This window comes from Heptranchias perlo, chromosome 1 (assembly GCF_035084215.1).
Source record: "Heptranchias perlo isolate sHepPer1 chromosome 1, sHepPer1.hap1, whole genome shotgun sequence".
NCBI lineage: Eukaryota > Metazoa > Chordata > Chondrichthyes > Hexanchiformes > Hexanchidae > Heptranchias > Heptranchias perlo.
Window position 1 is genome coordinate 139628433 of NC_090325.1, and position 22540 is coordinate 139650972.

Genomic DNA, 22540 nt, shown 5'->3' on the forward strand with positions numbered 1-22540 from the left:
GCAGCAATGTCCTGGGGCTGAGATGATTGGCCTCCAACAACCACTACCATCTTCCTTTCTGCTAGGTATGGACTCCAGCCACTGGAGAGTTTTCCCCCTGATTCCCATTGACTTCAATTTTACTAGGGCTCCTTGGTGCCACAATTGGCCAAATGCTGCCTTGATGTCAAGGGCAGTCACTCTCACCTCACCTCTGGAATTCAGCTCTTTTCTCCCTGTTTGGACCAAGGCTGTAATGAGGTCTGGAGCCAAGTGGTCCTGGCGGAACCCAAACTGAGCATTGGCGAGCAGGTTATTGGTGAGTAAGTGCCACTTGATAGCGCTGTCGACGACACCTTCCATCACTTTGCTGATGATTGAGAGTAGACTGATGGGCGGGAATTGGTCGGATTGTCCTGCTTTTTGTGGACAGGACATACCTGGCAATTTTCCACATTGTCGGGTAGATGCCAGTGTTGTAACTGTACTGGAATAGCTTGGCAAGAGGCACAGCTAGTTCTGGAGCACAAGTCTTCAGCACTACAGCCGGGATCTTGTCGGGGCCCATAGCCTTTGCTGTATCCAGTGCACTCAGCCGTTTCTTGTTATCACATGGAATGAAGCAAATTGGCTGAAGACTGTGATGGTGGGGATATTGGGAGGAGGCCGAGATAGATCATCCACTCGGCACTTCTGGCTGAAGATGGTTGCAAATGCTTCAGCCTTGTTTTTTGCACTCACGTGCTGGACTCTGCCATCATTGAGGATGGGGATGTTTACAGAGCCTCCTCCTCCCTTAGTTGTTTAACTGTCCACCACCATCCACAACTGGATGTGGCAGGACCGCAGAGCTTTGATCTGATCCGTTGGTTGTGGAATCGCTTCACTCTGTCTGTAGCATGTTGCTCCTGCTGTTTAGCATGCATGTAGATCTAAAGGTTCAAATAGATAATTCCCTAAAAGTGCAAGTGCAGGTAGATAAAGCTATAAAAAAGGCTAATACAATTTGGGGTTTTATAAATAGGGGCAGAGAGTTCAAGAGTAAAGAAAAATTAATTTATACAGAACACTGGTTAGGCTAGTTAGAGTACTGTGTGCAATTTTGGGCACTCCGTTATAGAAAGGATATTCAAGCTGTAGAGCGCATAGAGCATAGATTCTTCAAGGTGATGCCAGAAATGGGAAATTATAGTTATGAGCACTGGAAGAGAGAAGATTAAGGGGAAATTTAATAAGAGTTTTTTTTTAATTTATGAAGAGATGTTAGTGAATAGGGAAAGACTATTTCCTCTAGCTGGGGAGTCAGTGACGAGGGGGCATTGATTTAAAATGATCACAGAGTGAGGAGTGAGACTAGGAGACATTTCTTTACACAGAAGGTTGTTGAAGCAAGGAATACTTTGCTACAGGGAGTGGCTGAGGCAGAAACCATTGTGTCTTTTCAGGGAAAATTGGATAAATAGTTGAAACTGAGGAAGATACAAGGCTATGGGGAGAAATCAGGGCAATGGGACTAGATTTGGTTTTCTTGAGTCGGATACAATGGACTAAAGAGCCTCCTTCTGTGCTTTAAACTTCCATAGTTCTAAACCTGGTTAAAAATTTGGGTTTGCCGTAGATATCTCATCAGATTCAGTAACATCTGTCACTCTCGTAAGCAGCCCAAGCATTTTACTTTTAGGAGAGTTGACTCATACTGCCCTATTATCCACTTGTATGATAATGTAACCCTGAATGCAAAAATAGCACATTGTGTTCTGGATCAGATCTGTGTCTTTCTTCAATCTCTCCGAATGTGGACCGAATAAACACTTGCTCAGACGAGACTTAATACAAATCATTAAGCTATTTTATTTCACAGCAGGTGAACAGACAGACAGGTTATGATCAGATTCACTGTCTTCATGAAATAATATAAAATAATGAACACGCTAAGCTTCCTCACACAAGTCATCTTACTTAACTTAAATAGAATTAGTTCCCTTCATTCTCTTGCATAAAACCTTCTCAGTTCTCTGTTGCCAAAAACTTAACAGCCCTCAAAACCTTCCTTTTAAACTAATTCTGGGTGCCCTCACAGCCTTCCTTGTAACCAAGGCTTGACTGTCCATCTCTTTCCTACACCCACAGGAAGTTAAAGCTTGATTCCTGATTCCTCCCCCTATCTGGGAGTTGGTCAGAAAAGCTGCTAATCAAACCTGCTACTGCACCCCCTCCCTTTGAAACTAGCTTAATGCAAAGGTTAACGGGAAGGGAGATTCCACCCCTACGGTGTGAATCATTGTTAGATACCTCGGAGGCAACTCCCCAATTGCTTCCGATCTCCTGGCTAACAGTGTCAATATTTGACTTTAATATACATTCTGGAAATATATGCAGCCTTTGGCCTTCCTTCTTAAACTAGTCCAAATAGACAGTTTTAAAACACAGCTTCCATATCTTTTCTGGGGGAAAAATATGGTCAAAAATTCCAAAACGTGACAATCTATACCTTGACAGCAGGCTGATGTTTTGACATGCAATTATTAGCGATATTTGTGTCACAGATAAACATATTTAATTACTTTATATCTTTAAAAAGTGTCAACACTTACTGTCCAGAAATCTTCCTGTTTTTCCCATAAGTCTTTCTTCCTTTCCATTTATTACTAGTTGTAACTCCGCTTTTCTCCTGTTGTCTTTTGTGTTTAATACTGTCCATTGGTGTCGTTTGCTGATATAATTATTCAAAATTAAAAAAGGGTTTTAACCACACTATATTGTAACAGGCCTTTTAAATGGTATCAGCATTATTAAACTGACTTAATATTGGATGATTTTAATTTTGTTGACACCATCAACATCACAGCCTTCAAAGTGATATTGCATTAAACAGCCTGCACTTGTGCTCTCTCTGCCATTAGTTTGTATTTCATGGGGAAGCACAAGAAGTCCATTTCAGTATTAAAAACAAATGTAAAGAACATTAGAGGCAATAGAGTCCTACTCATCACAGTGAGATGTGTTCAATGTCGCATTGTGTGGCTCTGAAGCACTGTTGGTGCTCAGAGGCTGGGTACATACAGTGCATAAGAACAAACGGACTTGCATTTATATAGCACCTTTCATGATCTCAAAAGGGTTACAAAGTACTTCACAGCGAATGAATTACTTTTGAAATTTAGTCACTGTTGTAATGTAGGAAGTGCAGCGGCCAATTTGCACAATGAAATAAATGACCAAATCATCTGTTTTTAAGGTGTTGGTTGAGGGCTAAATGTTGGCCAAGACACCTGGAGAACCCCCATGTGCTCTTCTTCGAATAGTGCCGTGAGTTCATTTACGCCACCTGAGAGGGCAGACGAGCTCAGTTTAATGTCTCATCCGAAAGGCAGCACTCCTTCGGTACTATACTTAAGTATCAGCCTAGATTATATGCTCAAGTCTCTGGAGTGGGACTTCAACCCACGACCTTCTGATTCAGAGTGCCATCAATGAGCCACGGCTAACAAGGCTCAATAATGCCTCATCATTTATTCAAATTAGGGGCAAGCCACATAATATGGTTGGAGCACTTTATCAGTGCAATGGGTGCTTCAGGCAAAGCTTGCTGTAAAAAAAATGTATGGTGTGCCTTGTTGGGTGATCCTCTCCTTCATGCAGGACTACCCTTTATCATCTTTAAGGGCAGCAACAACCATATAAAAGATGCTAGAACCAGATGACACGTCCCTAACAACATTTTTTAGGATTCATAGGATGCCCCTGTTGTATACACAATTAAAGCTCACTTACCACAGCTGTAGATGGCTTCTGTGCTACAAAGGGAGGCAGTACATTCTGTAGGATTGACATGTGAGCCTTTGCTTGAGGTTCATGGGGCACCTGTTCTTCTGTCTTCAGATTTTCACTGATTTTCTCCATCGTCCCTTGTTGTGGTTTGTCTGAAGGATAGAATTACAACTTAAAGCAAAAATGCTGAAACATCTAATCAAATATCAAATCTAAATTTTCTATTTAAAAACTAATTTCTCTCTCTCTGCACCCCTCAACCCAGGGTTATCCTATTGCTCCTGAAAGCGACAACACCTCATCTGGGTATGAATCCACAGGTGCTCGTTGTTCTCCGTTATCTCAACCAAGCGGGCATTATTCACTTGAGAGACTCAACGTGAAATATCAGCAGTCTATTTGACGGAGGGGATGGGGAAGAGGGCAGAGTGAAGCACAGCTGAATCCAGTCCTGTCCCCACCAGACGTCCACAAATTTCCAGATAGAGTCACTGAATAGTGAGCAGGCACCCTAGCTGATTTCCTCTCCCAAATCCAGAGGCGCCAAGCCAAATTGTAGAATGACCATAATTACTGCAGCTAAAATCAGCCACCTCAGCACATGGATTCAACTGTGGGATTCCCTCCTCTGGGACAGGGAGCTCAGCTTCTCAATGGATAAACTGAGCAGAGCCATCATCTTGCGTCTTTATTTAGATCAGACATGGCAACACATTCTCAACTCATTTCACAGGCACATGGATGCCGGTTAGCAGAACAATGTGCATGCATTTAACTACAGGTGTGCGGTGGTCCACTTTCCCCAACTCAAGTGCGATGCACAGCAAGCGGTTTGACCTCGTGCTGCTGGCCTGCATCATTCTAATGTAGGCACCAGTGTCAAACCATTACAAACCACATAAAAGAGTAGGGATAGTGGGCAGGTACTCAAGTTGGCAGGTTGCGACTAGTGGTGTCCCACAGGGATCTATTGGGGCCTCAACTGTTCACTATATTTATTAACAATTTGGATGACAGGATAGAGAGCCACATATCCAAGTTTACCGATAACACAAAGATAGGCAGCATTGTAAGCAGGGTAGATGGAAGCATAAAATTACAGAGAGATATTAATAGATTAAGTGAAGGGGCAAAACTGTAGCAAATGGATTTTAATGTAGGCAAGTGTGAGGTCATCCACTTTGGACCTAAAAAGTATAGATCAGAGTACTTTCTAAATGGCGAAAAGCTCGAAACAGTGGAGGTCCAAAGTCCATGTACATAGATCATTAAAATGTCATGGACAGGTACAGAAAATAATCAAAAAGACTAGACTAATGGAATGCTGGCCTTTATATCTAGAGGACTAGAATGCAAGGGGTTAGAAGTTACGCTGCAGCTATACAAAGCCCTGGTTAGACCACACCTGGAGTACTGTGTTCAGTTCTGGGCACTCAACCTTAGGAAGGACGTATTGGTCTTGGAGCGTAGATTTACTAGAATGATACCTGGACTCCAAGGGTTAAATTATGAGGAGAGATTACACAAACTAGGGTTGTATTCCCTGGAATTTAGAAGATTATGAGGTGATTTGATCGAAGTTTTCAAGATATTAAGGGGAACTGTTGGGGTAGATAGAGAGAAACTATTTCTGCTGGTTGGGGAATCTAGGACTGGGAGACATAGCCTAAAAATTAGAGCCAGGGCTTTTAGGAGTGAAGTTAGGAAACCCTTCTACACACAAAGGGTGGTAGAAGTTTGGAACCCTCTTCCGCAAACTGTAGTTGATGCTAGCTCAATTGTTAATTTTAAATCTGAGATTGCTAGATGTTTGTTAACCAAAGGTATTAAGGGATATGGGGCTAAGACAGGTATATGGAGTTAGGTCATAGATCAGCCATGATCTCATTGAATGGCGGAACAGGCTCGAGGGGCTAAATGGCCTACTCCTCTTCCTATGTTCCTAACAAAATCTACAAATACAATCTTGTTAAGTATAGAGAACAAATGTCAGGCAACAAGTTTAATCCAGTAATTCAATTACTGTTTTTCTTGCAACAGCATCATAACTGGCTGACTACATTACTGGCTATGAAAAACTATATGTTATCTATTGTCCTACATATACTGGAAAAGTGCAACATGAATTAGCGTCAATTTAAATAAGATGGAATCAAAACACCACTGTTGGAATTAACATACACAGTTCTGAATGGTCCTTAAAATATTGTCATACCTTCAACAACATTGAATGAAGCAAGTTGAGTTTCATCAGTCCTGAAGCTTTCTTCTGACATAAGGTGATCATGGTGCTCACCTAGAGTGCGTACTTGAAAAGATCCGTAGTGATTCAATTCTTCAATGTCAGGGACAGGAAATGTCATAGGAAGTTCAGAGCTCCTTTCCTCTGACAGTACACAGGTCACAAGTTCATGATCAGTAGTAGGTTGAGTTTCAATAAAAAATGGTTTCCTCTCGCACTCCTGTACCATCTCTTCAACTTTTTCCAGATCCTTTTCTGCAAATGGTCTACAGCTTTTATCATGTGGCTTCTCATATGGAGGAATGTCAGTGTAAGATTGCTGCTCCTTTGGAGAATGAAAAGGCCCTCCGTTGGTTTGCTGATACTCTTCACCAGTCCCACAGCTAACATTTGCTGATGCATTCAATTTATTTTTGCTATAGTACTTGAGCTTTCTTGGACAATGGCTTGGTGTAACTGGACTCCGTTTTGAGGTACTTTGGGTTCGAACAGAGGGTCCACTCACTGCTAGAGCCCCTCTTCCTTTCCCTCTGTCTGGCAAATTACTGCCTTCACTGTAAGTCTTACAGCTACCTCTACTTAACCTGACAATAAAAAAGGAAACTATTAAAACCACTGAGGATTAATCTCACATTTAAAAGGCTGCTTGTACAAGAAAAAATAAGACTTTGAGTGAATAACTTATTATTGACTTGCCTTTGGCTAATTAAAATGGTTATTTGTAGTGTACTTGTTCTACTTGATGTAAGGAATCTTACAACACCAAGTTATAGTCCAACAATTTTATTTAAAAATCACAAGCTTTCGGAGATTATCTCCTTCGTCAGGTAAGTAGTGAGTTCAATGTGAATCAAATGGACCAATTAATAATTGACTACTGCAAAGGCAGTATTTTTTTTTTAAAAAGCTACTCCTTGTTGAAAAGTATTTTATGATATTACATAAAGCTTCTTACTTGTAAGTTGTGGAGCCAAGCGTGTTAATAGAGGTTCTATCCTGTTGGAGCAGTAGGGAGGTGTGGCAAGGCCTTGATCTAGATTGACTAAACTCTGTCAAAATGTAGTGAGCATGTTGATAGGCCATTATAATGACACAAAACAGCAGCAGACTACAAAAGAAAACAAAATTCACATTAAATACATTTTTCCAGCTTATTGACATGAATAGGATAATAAATCAAAAAATGTTTTTCTTCAGAGTGATTTGCAGATAATGCATTAAAACTTACAAAAGGCCACAAGTCCTGTTACTTTAGTGCATTTTTATGGGGAATTGCAAACTAATTACAGAGGGGTGAAATGCAACTTCAGGGGGCACCCCACCTGATTTTCCATTCCACTGAAGTCAATGCAAAAGAAATTCGGGCAGGGCGTATGGATCCAGACCCCGATCCCAGCCTAGAACTCCAAGTAGACACCACTTCTGCCAGTGCCGGTGAGATATACCTGGTAAGGCCAGTCGTGCCCATGCCAATGCTGCTCCAGGTACTGACAGGGTTCCAAGGGTGTGGGAACTCCCGACTTGGAGAGTCCCTGCCCTCAACTCCCTTGGCGTACGTTGATGGCCTCGTAGGGTCAAGCACTGGTTCAGCCCCCATGAGGCCATCCCAGAAACACTCACTCGAAGCTGGGGCCTGGCAAGGAATTTCAGCCCCATTACATTACGCCACAAAGAGTTCATCACCTGCCTGTTTTTTTTGCCGGGGTGGGGTGGGGGTGGTGGGGAGAGAGAGAGAGAGAGAGAGAGAGAGAGAGAGAGAGAGAGAGAGAGAGAGAGAGAGAGAGAGAGAGAGAGAAATAATTTCTCTCAAACAAAAACCTAAACCCTTTGCCTTAGCTAAAATGGGCAAATACTCACTAGGTGGAAATTTGAATCTTTAAATCTCCATCATAATTTTTTCACAATACAGAAAAAACAGGAGGCAAGAATCAGGCAATCAACGTACAACATGGGTATTAGGACTGCAGGTCAAAAACTTGATATTATATCCATTTAAAAACAAATGGAGGACGGATGAACTTCAGATATTTTAAACAAATTAAGTTTGGTTTACAAGGTGATAAAGTAAGGTCAAACAAAGGTATCAAACATTTACTCAAGACAATTTAACATGGTCACTTAAAACTGTTGCTACTTTAAAAATTGTACTTCAAATATATGAGTTTCTTGTTAAATTTCTGACCAGCTAAAAAGGCAGATGATCATCCAGAATGGCTGCTCCCAACTGAGTGCTGGCACCAAGTCTGCACACAGAGGTAACAGGTGGTGTGGAAGAGTCACATTCAGAGTGAACTGAAACTGCAAGCCTCTTGCAGTTAAAAGCTGTAGTTCACGGATCACCCAGGAAGTGGTGAAATCTGGTGTAAACCTGGGTAGGGAGAGAGAAATTTAGTCAAATAAAGCAGTGTGATCGAGCCTTGTGGTTACATAAGAACATAAGAAATAGGAGCAGGAGTAGGCCAATCGGCCCCTCGAGCCTGCTCCGCCATTCAATAAGATCATGGCTGATCTGATCCTAACCTCAAATCTAAAGAACACAAGAAGTAGGAGCAGGACTCGGCCACTCAGCCCCTGGGCCCGCTCCGCCACCCACAGGGCCTTGACCGATCTGAACTCAGCTTCATGTCCAATTTCCTGCCCGCTCCCCGTAACCCCTAATTCCCTTTTCTTCTAGGAAACTGTCTATTTCTGTTTTAAATTTATTTAATGATGTAGCTTCCACAGCTTCCTGGGGCAGCAAATTCCACAGACCTACTACCCTCTGAGTGAAGAAGTTTCTCCTCATCTCAGTTTTGAAAGTGTAGCCCCTTATTCTAAGATTATGCCCCCTCGTTCCAGTTTCACCCATCCTTGGGAACATCCTTACCGCATCCACCCGATCAAGCCCCTTCACAATCTTTTATGTTTCAATAAGATCGCCTCTCATTCTTCTGAACTCCAATGAGCAGAGTCCCAATCTACTCAACCTCTCCTCATATGTCCACCCCCTCATCCCCGGGATTAGCCGAGTGAACCTTCTTTGTACTGCCTCGAGAGCAAGTATGTCTACATTAACAGCTTAAACTTGAAAAAAAAGTAGTTGGCACTATGTTACACCACCGAAAGGGCTACTCAACCTCATTAATCCTTCATCATCTTTTTAAAATTCCCTTTTTCTATCCGCCATTCCGACTCCTACAGCCGAACACGGAGGCATCCAGCCTGCACCCAGGTCACTAGTAATATCTCCTATTGGCAGCTGGGAGAAGCCACCATGGAGACTCAATTTGCCTTCCGCAGGTAGACGATGCTCCAGCCTCTCTTCAACATCTCCTAGCTATATGAAGTTTAGATCCCTACCTGAGCACAGTGAGACTTGAACACTACGCTACTGAGCAGGATGAACACTGAATATTAGCACACCAGAAATGCAAAATCTGCACATAGCTACTTAACTGTGCTCTTGTAGCGAGGATTTAACATGTAGGACATGCTTTAAAACACACGTAGCTGAAGGTCGATATTCAATAGGGACTGAGTTCAGAAGTGTCAGCCTTGGCTCAGTGGTAGCACTCTTGCTTCTGAATCAGAAGGTTGTGGGTCAAGCCCCTCTCCAGAGATCTGATCATATAATCTAGGCTGACACTTCAGTGCAGTACTGAGGGAGTGCTGCATTGTTGGAGGTGCCATCATTTGGATGAGACATTAAACCAAGATCCCATCTGCTCGGTCAATTGGATGTAACAGGTCCCATAGCACTACTTGAAAAGGAGCGGAGGAGTTCTCCCAGTGTCCTGGCCAACATTTATCCCTCAATCAACATTAAAACAGAATTGGTCATTTCTCTCATTGTTGTTTGTGGGACCTTGCTGTGCACAAATTGGCTACAACATTTCCCTACATAACACTGATTAAACTTCAGGAGTACTTCATAGGTTGTGAGACACTTAGGGATGTTCTGACACGAAAGATGTCATGTAAATACAAGTACTTTCTCTTTCTTTCTTGAGCCTATTCTAAACAGCACCCTTAGCGCCAGCAGAGATGGGAGACTTTTATTCAAATCAGTCTGAGCTGGATTCAAATTTCATTTCCAGAGATGAAAGGGGCAATGTGGCTAACCTACAATCCAATCCAGTCTTCTAACATTCAAAGTGTTTTGGCATCAACAGGGAATGAATGATATTGCTGATCAATGATTGGGTACTTGCATCACTTAAAACTGACAAATAGCGAGTTATTCTTTGGAATAACTGGCGTTTAGAAGAATGAGAGGTGATCTCATTGAAACATACAAGATTCTGAGGGGGCTTGATAGGGTAGATGCTGAGAGGTTGTTTCCCATGGCTGGAGAGTCTAGAACTAAGGGGCACAGTCTCAGGATAAGGGGTCGAACATTTAAGACGGAGATGAGGAGGAATTTCTTCTCTCAGAGGGTTGTGAATTTTTGGAATTCTCTATCCCAGAGGGCTGTGGATGCAGAGTTGTTGAATATGTTCAAGGCTGAGAGCGACAGATTTTTGGACTCTAGGGGAAATCAAGAGATATGGGAATCGGGCACAAAAGTGGAGTTGAGGTCGAAGGTCAGCCATGATCTTAGTGAATAGCGGAGCAGGCTCAAGGGACCGTATGGCCTACTCCTGCTCCTATTTCTTATGTTCTTATGAATATTATTTAGATTAAATACAGTAGCAGACCCCCACTAATTAGAAGTTTGTCTACTACTTCTAGCTAACCTAAAGTGGATGCAAGTCCTTCATCTATACTTACACAATGCTGATCTCATGTGACGAATTAGCATCCAGTACAAACGATTCACATTTTAGAATCTGAAACCCAAATCCTTGACATTTATATCCATTAATGCTCATCGAAATCACTGTGACAGTCAGTGGTCCAAAGTTTTCAACCTTAAAATTCTTTCTGATGGTCAAATTGAGTTCACTTCCTTTTGACTCTGAAAACAAGAGAATTAAGTAAGTACGGTAACCTCAGATCTGTGTCAAACATCACTAAATTATTTATCTCCGATTAAGTCAGTGCATTCAACATACTTCATTTTCAGATCAAAGGCTTCACATCATCTTGTGGTATTTGAGTGCACTCCCACTGCAGTGGTCAGTGCAGCCAGCTCTATTTGGAGGTGTCAACCATGACTCAGCGGTAGCACTCCCACCTCTGAGTCAGAAGCTTGTGGGTTCAAGTCCCACTCCAGAGACTTGAGCACATGATCCAGGCTGACATTTCAGTGCAGTACTGAGCGAGAGTCGGAGGTGCCATCTTTTGGATGTGACATTAAACCGAGGCCCCGTCTGCCTTCTCAGGTGGACATAAAAAATCCCATAGCACCATTTGAAGAGGAGCAGGGGAGTTCTCCCCAGTGTCCTGGCCAATAATTATCCCTCAACCAACATTATTAAAACAGATTATCTGGTCATTAACTCAATGCAGGACCTTGCTGTGTGCAAATTGGCTGCTGCATTTCCTACATTACAACAGTGACTACACTTCAAAGGTACTTCATTGGCTGTAAAGCGCCTTGGGTCATCTTTTGGTCATGAAAGGCGCAATGATATGCAAGTTCTTTCTATTTTCCAGCCATTAAAATGAATGGATAGAAAATTATGCAGGGGGCACGCTGACCTCCATGGTTGATTTCCCAATATGTGCTTTTGTCGTGCGAAGCATTAATCTCGAGTTAACCCAGTTTTAACCCTTTTGAAGGGGTTTTCTGCTACATGGTCTGGATAGTGATTTTTTTTCCCCACACTTGTTGCCAATGTCAGATCACGCTGGATAATGGATGGTTCATTTATCGAGGCTACGTAACCCCTTACCTTTCATCCTGTTTTTGCCACAAAACACTCCAAAGATGAGGAATCAATGAAACTGGCAGCGGTTTTCAAGCTTTCCTATGTGGCTACCATTCTGCAAATATGCCAAGGGACCCCCCCACCTGTAAACATTAACATATCTAGGGACTCCTCTCTGTTATAACGTCCAAAGGACAGCGTCAACTACAAGATAAACAGAGCTTTCACTGCAGAAAACCAAGGACTGCAGTTTGAAAGTCTGAGACATGGAGGTAGCCAAGTTTGAATAAGGCATGGCTGCAATTTGAAAACAGGCCCCTTAATTAGGAATCGAATGCTTTGTGGCTTAATAGGTAAGCAGTGATTTCAGAGAACTTTGACTTAAAATTGCATAAATTTCACTGTTGACTCACACTTGTGACATAGGAAACCACCAACAACCAAACAGATTCAAAAAGCCAACTTTTCTGACATCAGTAATTTAGCAACTGAACGAATGACAGCATCAGTTTGGCTCCACTTTAATTAAAACTAGTTTTAACATTTTGTTTCAGATACCTACTGCCTCTACATTCCATCAGTGTGGATTCCGGCACCTTAAATCGAAGTGAGCCCCCTGCTCCTGGCAGCTTTCCTCCCACTTTCAGCAACTCATTAGCCCCAAAGCCTTCCACAGTCAGCAGATCGAGTATAGTAAGGTTGTTTCTTTTAAAAAAAAGTAGCATAATCTTATATATGCAATTATTTTGGACCTTTTAAAAAAATAAGCACACTTGCACTTAACAGAAGCACCTTAAACAGAAACTCTCTTAAAAACTACTGTTTAATTCAGGAATTAGCACCAGGTGTTATGTTAACTAACATGTTAGCAAAAAGATCTGTATTTCCCCACAGTTAAACTGCCAACTTCATCATAATTGTAGTCTTGCTGATATAACACAACATTAATGTAACAGACTTATGGGTCTCTAATTGAGGAATCACAAAACAAACCCACCCATGTCATAACACGTTACAAAAAGATAGGCTTTACACTATGGTAGTAATATGGTGTTGATTATATCACAATGGATACTTAAAGCATCTGCAGTAATTCACTCTCAAAACTAGGTATTCAGTTCTTTAAGGTAACAAGGATGAATTTTACCTGATCAGTATGAGTGATGTCACTAGGCTGTGGCTTACTGGTGTGAACTCAACACCAATCTTCCTCATCTCTTGAGGCTGTAAAGTCAATTGAAGAACCCCAACACTCGGTCTGTTGTCCAATTCCATCTGCTTGTAACTCTCTGCACTCTATTTAATTATAAGCATCAACATAAAACGATTTTCCAGACCATGATGGAAGATTTTGCTTCACATAAGTGCATTAGTATGCTAGTCATTATAGTTAGACCAGTGGTCTGAGTTGTCAGTCACCTGTATCATACAACTTAAGAAATGTCTAAATTATAGTCAAAAAGGAAAACTCACTGTGGCATGGGAACATAGAGCTTGGGTTCACACTGGTGATTCCCACACATTCCAGGTCTCACATTAACTATCATAGGGAGAGGAAGAACGAAAGAGGGGAACAGAAAACAAGCGTCTAGCCACAGGGATAGTAAGTTAGAGGATGAATCATTCGGAGTCACTTGTCTACTCGTAAGAGCCAGTTTAAGAGCAGCATTAGTATAAGCCATGAAACATTTACCCACAACCTTTTTTTTTTGGAGAGGGTGCGTAAATGGTACACTGAGAAAATGAAAAATAAAAGCATAAAGTTTCGTACACTTAATTATGAAATTAATTGCTGCTTTTAACAGAGGATGTATTTATAAGAACACATGAAAATGAACTTACCTTACGATCAGGAGGCTTTACCAGCCTAAATTCATTTGCAGTAACACTAATGATTTGCCTCCTTAGCTTGTACCTTTAAAAAAATAAAATAACTGAATTATTTGCCAGTCCTGAATAAAAATACTGCAAACATATAACTTGCACTTGTAAGCTCATGTAAAGTAGGTGTACATGTGACATTCTGTTTCCCTTATAATCCATTTTCTCACAATATTACTGGTAATTCATAAACTACAACAGTTGCTACTTGAGGATACTTGTAAAAAAAACTGACTAACTGTACTTTCTCTACACTACAGGCATTTGTTTTGCCATATCTTTGGAACTGGCTCAAAAAATATTTGACTCAAGGCAGCCCCAAGTTTTATTTAAAGACAAACATTAACTCCCCTAATAGCTCAGTTGGCAAAAGCAGCACATAGTTGAACCACAGAGAGCAGAATATCTCAGGTTTGGTTACCAGTATGTGCAGAGTGAGCTGATCTCAACCAGGGGGCAGCAGGGGTCCCTCAATTGATCTTAATTGGGACGTTGGGGGAGCGGGGGTAAAAATAGGTTAAGCACCAGGGTTTCGGCTGCTGATTATCATCATCCAGTGAGCCCTGCTGGAAAGTAGGCATGTAGACATCAGTGAGAACAGGATCAGCTTGGCCATGATGTCACACGAACAGTCTGTCAACACTCACTGTCCAGGCTTGTGGTGCAGCTATTAAGACTATCCTTTATGCGAAGGGCTAGAGGGTAAACAGTCCTATGGAACCGGTGGAGACAAGATCTTGAAATGGTGAGAACTTTGGAACTAAGAAACAATACAACTTAGTTTGTAGCTTGTAAAATTTAATAAAGACATAAGAACATAAGAAATAGCAGCAGGAGGTAGTCATACGGCCCCTTGAGCCTGCTCCGCCAGTCTATCAGATCATGACAGATCTTCGACCTCAGCTCCACTTTCCCGCCCTATCCCCAGATCCCCTTAGTGTCCAAAAATCTGTCGATCTCAGTCCTGAATATACTCAACGACTGAGCATCCACAGCTCTCTGGGGTAGACAATTCTAAAGATTCATGAACCTCAGTGAAGAAATTTCTCCTCATCTCAGTCTTAAATGACTAACCCCTTATCCGGAGACTATGCCCCCTAGTTCTAGACTCGCCAGCTAGAGGAACTAAACTCTCAGCATCTACCCTGTCAAGCCCCCTCAGAATCTTATATGTTTCAATGAGATCACCCCTCATTCTTCTAAACTCCAGACAGTGTAGGCCCATTCTACGTAATCTCTCCTCATAGGACAACCCTCTCATCCCAGGAATCAATCTAGTGACCTTCAATGCTCTGCCTCCAAGGCAAGTATATCCTTGCTTAGATAAGGAGACCAAAACTGAACAGTACTCCAAATGTGGTCTCACCAAAGCCCTGTACAATTGCAGCAAGACTTCCTTACTCATGTACTCCAACCCCCTTGCAATAAAAGCTAACATGCCATTTGCCTTCCCAACTGCTTGCTGCACCTGCATGCTAACTTTGTGTTTCTTGTACGAGGACACCCAGATCTCTCTGAACACCAACATTTAATAGTTTCTCACCATTTAAAAAAAAATTCTGTTAATCTATTCTTCCTACCAAAGTGAATAACCTCACATTTCCACACATTATACTCCATCTGCCATCTTTTTGCCCACTTAGCCTGTTTATATTCCTTTGCAGATGCTCCGTCCTATTCACAGCTTACTTTCTCACCTACCTTTGTATAGTCATCAAACTTGGATACATTACACTCGGTCCCTTCATCTAAGTCATTAATATAGACTGTAAACAGCTGGGGCCCCTGCAATGATCTTTGCGGTAGCCCACTAGTTATAGCCTGCCAACCTGAAAATGACCCGTCTATCCCTACTCTCTGGTTAACAGACAGAAAAGAGTCATCTATCCATGCTATTACCATTAGCCCCATGAGCCCTTATCTTGCATAGCAACCTTTTATGTGGCACCTCATCGAATGCCATTTGGAAATCCAAATGTGCAACATCCACTGGTTCCCCTTTATCTACCCTGCAAGTTACATCCCCAAAGGACTCTAATAAATTTGCTAAACACGATTTCCCTTTCATAAAACCATGTTGACTCTGCCTAATCATATTATGTACACAGTCGTACAACACCAGGTTATAGTCCAACAGCTTTATTTGAAATCACAAGCTTTCAGAGCTTTGCTCCTTCGTCAGGTGAGTGAAGAAGGGTTTCCATAAAAGCATCGCATATATAGTCAGAGAACAATGTCTGGTGATTACAGATAATCTTTCCAACTGCCCGTTATCACCCCTCGGCAGAGAGATAATTACAGCAATCAAAGGAGTGGATGGTGTTCAGACACCTGACTAAACCTGTCTGAACACCATTCACTCCTTTGATTGCTGTAATTTTGGAAGATTAAAACCAATGCATCCACTATCTCTGCAGCCACCTCTTTTAGAACCCTAGGATGTAGGCCATCAGGTCCAGGGGACTAATCGGCTTTTAGTCCCATTAGTTTCTCCAGTACCTTTCCTCTCCTGATATTAAATATTTAAGTTCCTTCCTCAATGTCAATAGCCCCTTGGTTCCCCACTATTTCTGGTATGCTTTGTGTGTCTTCTACTGTGAAGACAGATACAAAATATTTGTTTAACATCTCTGCCATTTCCTTATTGCCCATTATAATTTCTCCTGTCTCAGTCTCGAAGGGACCGACATTTACTTTTGCTACTCTCCCTTTTTAAATACTTGCCAAAGCTCTTAATCAATTTTAAATTTCTTGCTAGTTTACTTTCATATTCTATTTTCTCCCTTTCTAATCAATTTTTTGGTCATCCTTTGTTGATTTCTAAAACTTTCCCAATCCCCAGGTTTACTACTCTTCTTGGCAACATTATAGGCCTCTTCTTTTAATCTAATACTATCCTTAACTACTTTAGTTAGCCATGGATAAATCTCTTTTCCTGTGGAGTTTTTGTTTCTCAATGGAATGTGTATTCGTTGCAAATATTGAAGTATTTCTTTAAATGTTTGCCATTGCTTATTTACCATCATATCTTTGTCTACATTAGGAAATTAGATTAAAAGATTTTTTTTTTACATTTTTATATTATTCAGTTTGGTAAATACACTTATACGAATGAGCAGCAGAGAATAGCATGGAACGGTGCAGTGGAAGACAGCATAATGTAGGCCAATTAAATCAGCTATCCTAGTTGCAGCACAGTTATTATAATTAAAAGATGCAGTTTACCATTTCTTGAGTAGGCCTAAAGCAGCTTGGGGATTTGGATAGTGAGACACTGGCAGGATCTGCACTGTGACTGGTATATCTGATGGGTTCTTCAAAACAAAGTGTTTCACCTGAAACATCAAAAAAAACATAATCACCTCATTACACGAGCAATTTAAAACTCAATGAAAAAGTTCTTAGAATATTATGCACTGGTTTGTTGAAAATGCAGCACTCGATGTCCCAATGGTTTGGCCATCCCAATAGGTAATAGCAGTACTGAGCGATAATAAATCATAGCACTTATCTTTAGTACGTAAAACACACATGTAAATGTCCACATTTTCCATTTCACTAAAATATAATTCACAAATTGCTAGCTATGCCTTGCCAATGGACATTCAGGCTAGTAATTTTAAGAGTAAAGTTTTCCAGCAGCAATTACTGAAACTTCAATTAAAATATCAAGTCCGTTAGAATTTATGGTCTTTAAAACTTAACCAATGAACATTCAAGCCAGCATCTGAGTGTTCACTTTATGTACTTTTACACAACATAAATATTTCAAGAAATCCAGTATTGTGGGATGCTTGTATATTATTTGCACAAATAATTATTACTGCTACCCAGAAGAACCAAAAGTCCAGGGCTTGGCATTTATGTTTTCAGTGCATAATCTTCAGCTGGGTTAAATAATTTATTTTATTCCGTACAAGAAGTTTACATCCTATTAGGTCATGGTTTTCACACAGAGTCCATGCTACGATACATATTTCACAATACTTGCAGCTAAGTACAGTGAGGGCCATACATTATTTAGCAGTAAATATTAGGGAGAAAGGTGCTTGGTGACAGCTGGGGTCATCCCTGGTCAGGGAGTGCTGAAAGCTTGTTGGGAGAAGTAGGGCAAGGTGCTGCGATAGGTTACAAAAGGTTTTTTCTGGCATTGTGTGATCTGTCTCAGTAGGTAGCCCTAGGGTTGGTCTAGTTATGTGAGCTTGCGATGGATAGGACATTGGCTCACAGGAAGGGGCTCCATATCTACTGGTGTTTAGCTGCATTAAATACAACAAACGACATGTATTTATATAGCAACTTTAACAAGAAAAAGTCCTGAAGCACTTCACAGAGGCACTATCAGAGAAATATGGATGTCAAATGAAAGGAGGAGATATTAGGAGGTTTGGTCAAAGAGGTGGGTTTTAAGACAGGTCATAAAGGAGGGGCAAATGGGGGGGGGGGGGGGGGTGGAGGGAGAAGGGAGAAGGAGAATGCACGTTAGGCCAAAGTGGAGGAACGGAGAGTTCTTTGGGGGTGGGGTTGTAGGGCTGAAAGAGGTAACATGGATAAGGAGGGGTGAGGCCATGAAGGGACTTAAATGCGAGGATTGGAATTTTAATTTGGAGGGAGGCACACTTAGAAATGAACAAACTGACAATTAGTAACAATTTCAGGGCCTGTTGGGATCTAGGGGCTGGAGGCTAGTTGACAGCCAGATCAGGAGGTAGCAGGTACAGCATTGTCAAGGGTGTGGGGCTGGCATTAAGAGAGTTATGCGCCTCCAGTCTGCATATGCCTTTGATCTGACTTGCATGCTTTCTATACAAGGCATCCTTAGGTGGGCTGGGCATTGGGGTACGCATGGGTATGGTGCTGTCTACTAGGAGTGGTGGGTGTACATGAGGTAGAGGCTACTGATCTTGGCATGGGTGGGGGAGGAGGGAAGAAAGTTGTTGGAAGGTGGGAGGGGGAAGTTGGAGTAATTTATTTTGTGAATTGTTGAATTTTTAAATATATTTGATAAATTTATTTTCAGGGACATATTGTTCCTTGCAAACCACGCCATATGTATCAGAATTTTTTTGGAGTAGTGAAAGTAGAAGGTCACACGCTTAACTAATGAGGGGACAGGTAATTGATACTATGTTTATTGTAGACATATGACCATGACTAGATAGATAGGTAGGTAGATAACGAGAAGGAGGAAGGAGTTACTGAGCACAACTGATTGAGTGTGTTGTTAGAGGGTGGGAAGGGGAAGTTTGAGTATGCCTTGTGTAGAAAGCATGCAAGTCAGATCAAAGGCCTTTCCATTTCAGCTGTTTATATTAACTCAGCTCCCTCATGTGATTTCAATCAATAGCTATCCCAGAGCAGTTGATATAATGATACCAGTGTACATTGTTGGACGGTAAAAGCAATTTTAAAAAACATGCTGAAAACATTAAAAAATGTTGACGTTAATCATGATACACTGCTGGTTTAGTTTTAAATGGTTATGGCTGGTAAGAGTCCATGTATAAAATTTGTGAGAAAGGTGACCTACATCCCAACTGTCTGAACTGAATTTTAAACCAAGATCCAAGAGATACAAAAAGACTATTTAAACTCACTGTGGCAATCAGTATGATAATCAAGTGTCTCCTTTAAGATCACGTTTCGACGTGTTAATCAAAACGCCTTACCGTTGTGTTGTGAGAAGCAGTTGCACTGAACCTCATTAAGTAGTTTGGAGTTAAACGGGGCCAAATAAAGTCAGAAGGAAATGGTCGCTGGACTGTCTGCTGCATGCCAGGATCTTCAAACATTCTCTGCCTGTTCCAGAGGGAAATAAACAATCGTCTAAAAGTTATTTCTGTTTACTCCCCCCTCCAATTAACAGAAGATAGAATTTAGGTATTAACAAGCTTAGGAGAAGCCGGTTTAAACTTTAGGCATTTGTTAAAAATGCCTCATTCTTTCCATTTCTTTGCTTGTGGAATTCAATCAAAATGGAAAAGGTAAACCATATATTGAACTGATATACACGACGACAGATACAAAATCTGCTAAAATGCAATATCATATTTACAGCAATGTGTATAAACCTCTATTGTAAGACTGTCATTTTAGTAAAAATCCTTCAAGACATACTAGTATGTTCAGAGAGTATAAAAAGCACATACTACAAAGGTGCAACTTGCACACCTAATTGTTATGTTGCTTAAATGACTAAAAATGCTGAAATTTAAACAAAATTAAACTAACATATCACCAACTGAAATGTACAATACAGTTATCAGACCAGATGCAATTTATTTGATCAAATTCACCCGTAATTAAGAGTGTTGCATCTGGTGTCCATCTGTAGGACGTTGAACCTCTAAAGTCATTACACCTCAAAAGCTGCCCTTATATCCCAGGCCACCACACCTCAAAAGGTGTCCATCACACCGCAAAAGTTTCCAAAGTGCAGGAAAAAAAAAGACTGGCTCATGATGATGCAACGGTTGCAGTATATCGCAGACTGTTGTAAAATTATCTCTGAAAACCGACCAATGAATTACTGATAATTAAGTCTTGCATTCAGTCAACGTCTGTAGTGTCATATCTTAAAAGGTATCACTCGTCCATGTGGTGGTGGTGGGGAGTCAGGATCAGCTTAAATAACCACTAATGTACATGTAAAAGAAAATTAAGCTTTTGGCAATCAATGAAATCTAGGCACTAGTTCCAGTTTCCAGGAACTTACTGATATCTGATTAGAATAGAAATTGAAAAGTGAACACTATCCAGACCCCACATCTCATCAGGTGCATTTGTATGCATTATGCAAAGTCACTGCTTTATAGGTTGCCTGGACAAATGAGCAGAATCCCATGCAGGAAGGATACAAAATGTGATTTATTTACACACTGCAAATCAGTAAGCCTAATTATGATGAGCAAAAATAAAATTCTCTGCATTAAATGTGCTAAAAAGAGGCATTATTTGCAGTCTCACATTTCAGCCAGTAGGTGGTGGTGGTGGTGCTTAAATGTAAATACTATAAAAATTTGGGAGGTATCTGATATGCTCTTCTTTTAAAGAGAGGGGTAAACTTTCATTATTCTTTTGGTTGGCCCTTGAATCCAAATCAGCACACATGATCACCACAACTAAATGTAAAGTAAAACTGATCTCTCAGAATAAAAAGGCTAGGAGACTTTTTTTTTAAATGTGGCTTTGATTTTTTTTTAAACCAACTTCGTAATGTTCATGATTTTGGACATATGCTTGTCCTTTTTTTTAAGAAAGAGATCCACATTTGCCAAAAAAATTCACTACAAATATCACACACTAGTGTTATTTCACTAAAATATCAGCATCTCGTTTTTTTGTATTTGGTAGAATGCAGTTTATTTGACTTTTGCTTAAACTACACTTTCAGGAATGGGATGATTAATATAGTTATTGTAGGTAAACTCAATCAAAAAATCATAGAACATGTTCTACCAGTGGCATGGACAGTCAGCTACCTGTAAACACCCAATTAACCTCGGTAACTCTCACTTTACAGTAACACATACTCTTCATGCTATTTTAAACTAAAAATGCAATTAAGTCTACACTAATGATAAAAAAAAATCCTTCTGTTCATGTTTGCAGTTCCCATTTCAAATTGGGCAAAGCATTTCTGAACTACTTTATCTCACCAGTGAGATTACAGAATGACACTTAAATCTCTGCATCAGTGAATTTTACTGTATGTACTAAGCACGCTGTTTTCCAGTAATCAGCAGAGATTTGTCTTTCAATGAAACGAGTAATTACATTACTTGTACACAAAAACAATCTTGTATTCTACAATAGTAACAGAAGCTATGAAACAAATTCAAAACTATAATTCTAATCTTAGGATTGGGATAGTGACCATAAACCAGAACAGTAATGTCCTCCAAACCCAATTGAATTACTGTAAATCACTCCCAGGTATACACTATTCTTTATATTGATAGCAGGGTGCCCAGCTGTTGGTTTTACCTGTTCTCTCCTTTCTCTCTCATTTTCTGCCACTTGTGTCGCAAATCCAAACCCAGCTCAGAATCAACCTTCCAGGAAGAGGAATCCAGAGAAAGACTATCATGCCAGTGCACAGCAGCTGAAAGACACGGGGATTAGTTTAAGAAACAGAGCAGCATGCCAGAAAGCAACATAGAAAACTTGAATGCTGTTTGCATCTCATATTAGAGGTTTGTTTTCCTAGTCTAAGGAGTAATTATGCTTCATTTCAGACAAAGGGAAATATTAGTGCGTCCTATTTGCAAGGGAGATGATTACAGGTGTCTTACCCAACATACCTCATGCAATGTTTTAATCGGCATAATTCTGTGGGCTACGCTAACAGTACATAAATTTTCTTCTTAAAATGTTCACTGTCTGGATTCATTATCTTGATTTCGAAGTATTATTTTCTAACTCAGAAGGGGATACAAATTTTGACTGCCTACAAGATTACTTTGTAAACATGTAGACGACCTAGAGTGTTATTTTAAAATTTACTCAAGTTGATTATTCGTTACCCCTCCAACGTCCCAGTGAGTAAAAAGTACACAGACAACGGAAGCAGTGCCGCCTGAACTTGTGGAGAATTCATGTTAGTTGACCCTCCTGGCTGCAGCTCTCTCACTCCTTATTGTTTGTGAATAAGTTTTACTTGATCAATTTCACATTCAAACAATGCTTTTAGGCATTTTGATGCGTCAATAACCAACTCTGGGGACAAGCATCCAGGCGGCTCTTTTGCTCTCCAATATCCAAATGTGCACTGACTCTTCAATGAGCGCTCGATAATGCCCAGGTCATAAAATCACAAATGTATCAAAGCCCACTTAAGCAAATATATGATAAATGAATAAATCATTGCACAACC

General features: G+C 40.7%; 1 protein-coding gene across 4 annotated transcripts in view; it reads right to left on the reverse strand.

The window, feature by feature from the left end:
• The window catches only part of tmem131l (transmembrane 131 like), a 143718-nt gene that overhangs the window by 14857 nt on the left and 106321 nt on the right, over window positions 1-22540 (reverse strand). For all 4 annotated transcript variants that reach the window (XM_067991802.1, XM_067991812.1, XM_067991821.1 and 1 more), the window contains exons 16-27: window positions 21652-21769; window positions 19335-19464; window positions 16891-17000; window positions 13627-13699; window positions 12932-13080; window positions 12347-12489; window positions 10742-10928; window positions 8175-8360; window positions 6948-7100; window positions 5966-6576; window positions 3754-3902; window positions 2574-2692 (exon numbers count right to left, since the gene is read on the reverse strand). In XM_067991802.1, coding sequence (XP_067847903.1) covers window positions 2574-2692; window positions 3754-3902; window positions 5966-6576; window positions 6948-7100; window positions 8175-8360; window positions 10742-10928; window positions 12347-12489; window positions 12932-13080; window positions 13627-13699; window positions 16891-17000; window positions 19335-19464; window positions 21652-21769 — 2128 coding nt within the window. The remainder of the gene's footprint in view (window positions 1-2573; window positions 2693-3753; window positions 3903-5965; window positions 6577-6947; window positions 7101-8174; window positions 8361-10741; window positions 10929-12346; window positions 12490-12931; window positions 13081-13626; window positions 13700-16890; window positions 17001-19334; window positions 19465-21651; window positions 21770-22540) is intronic.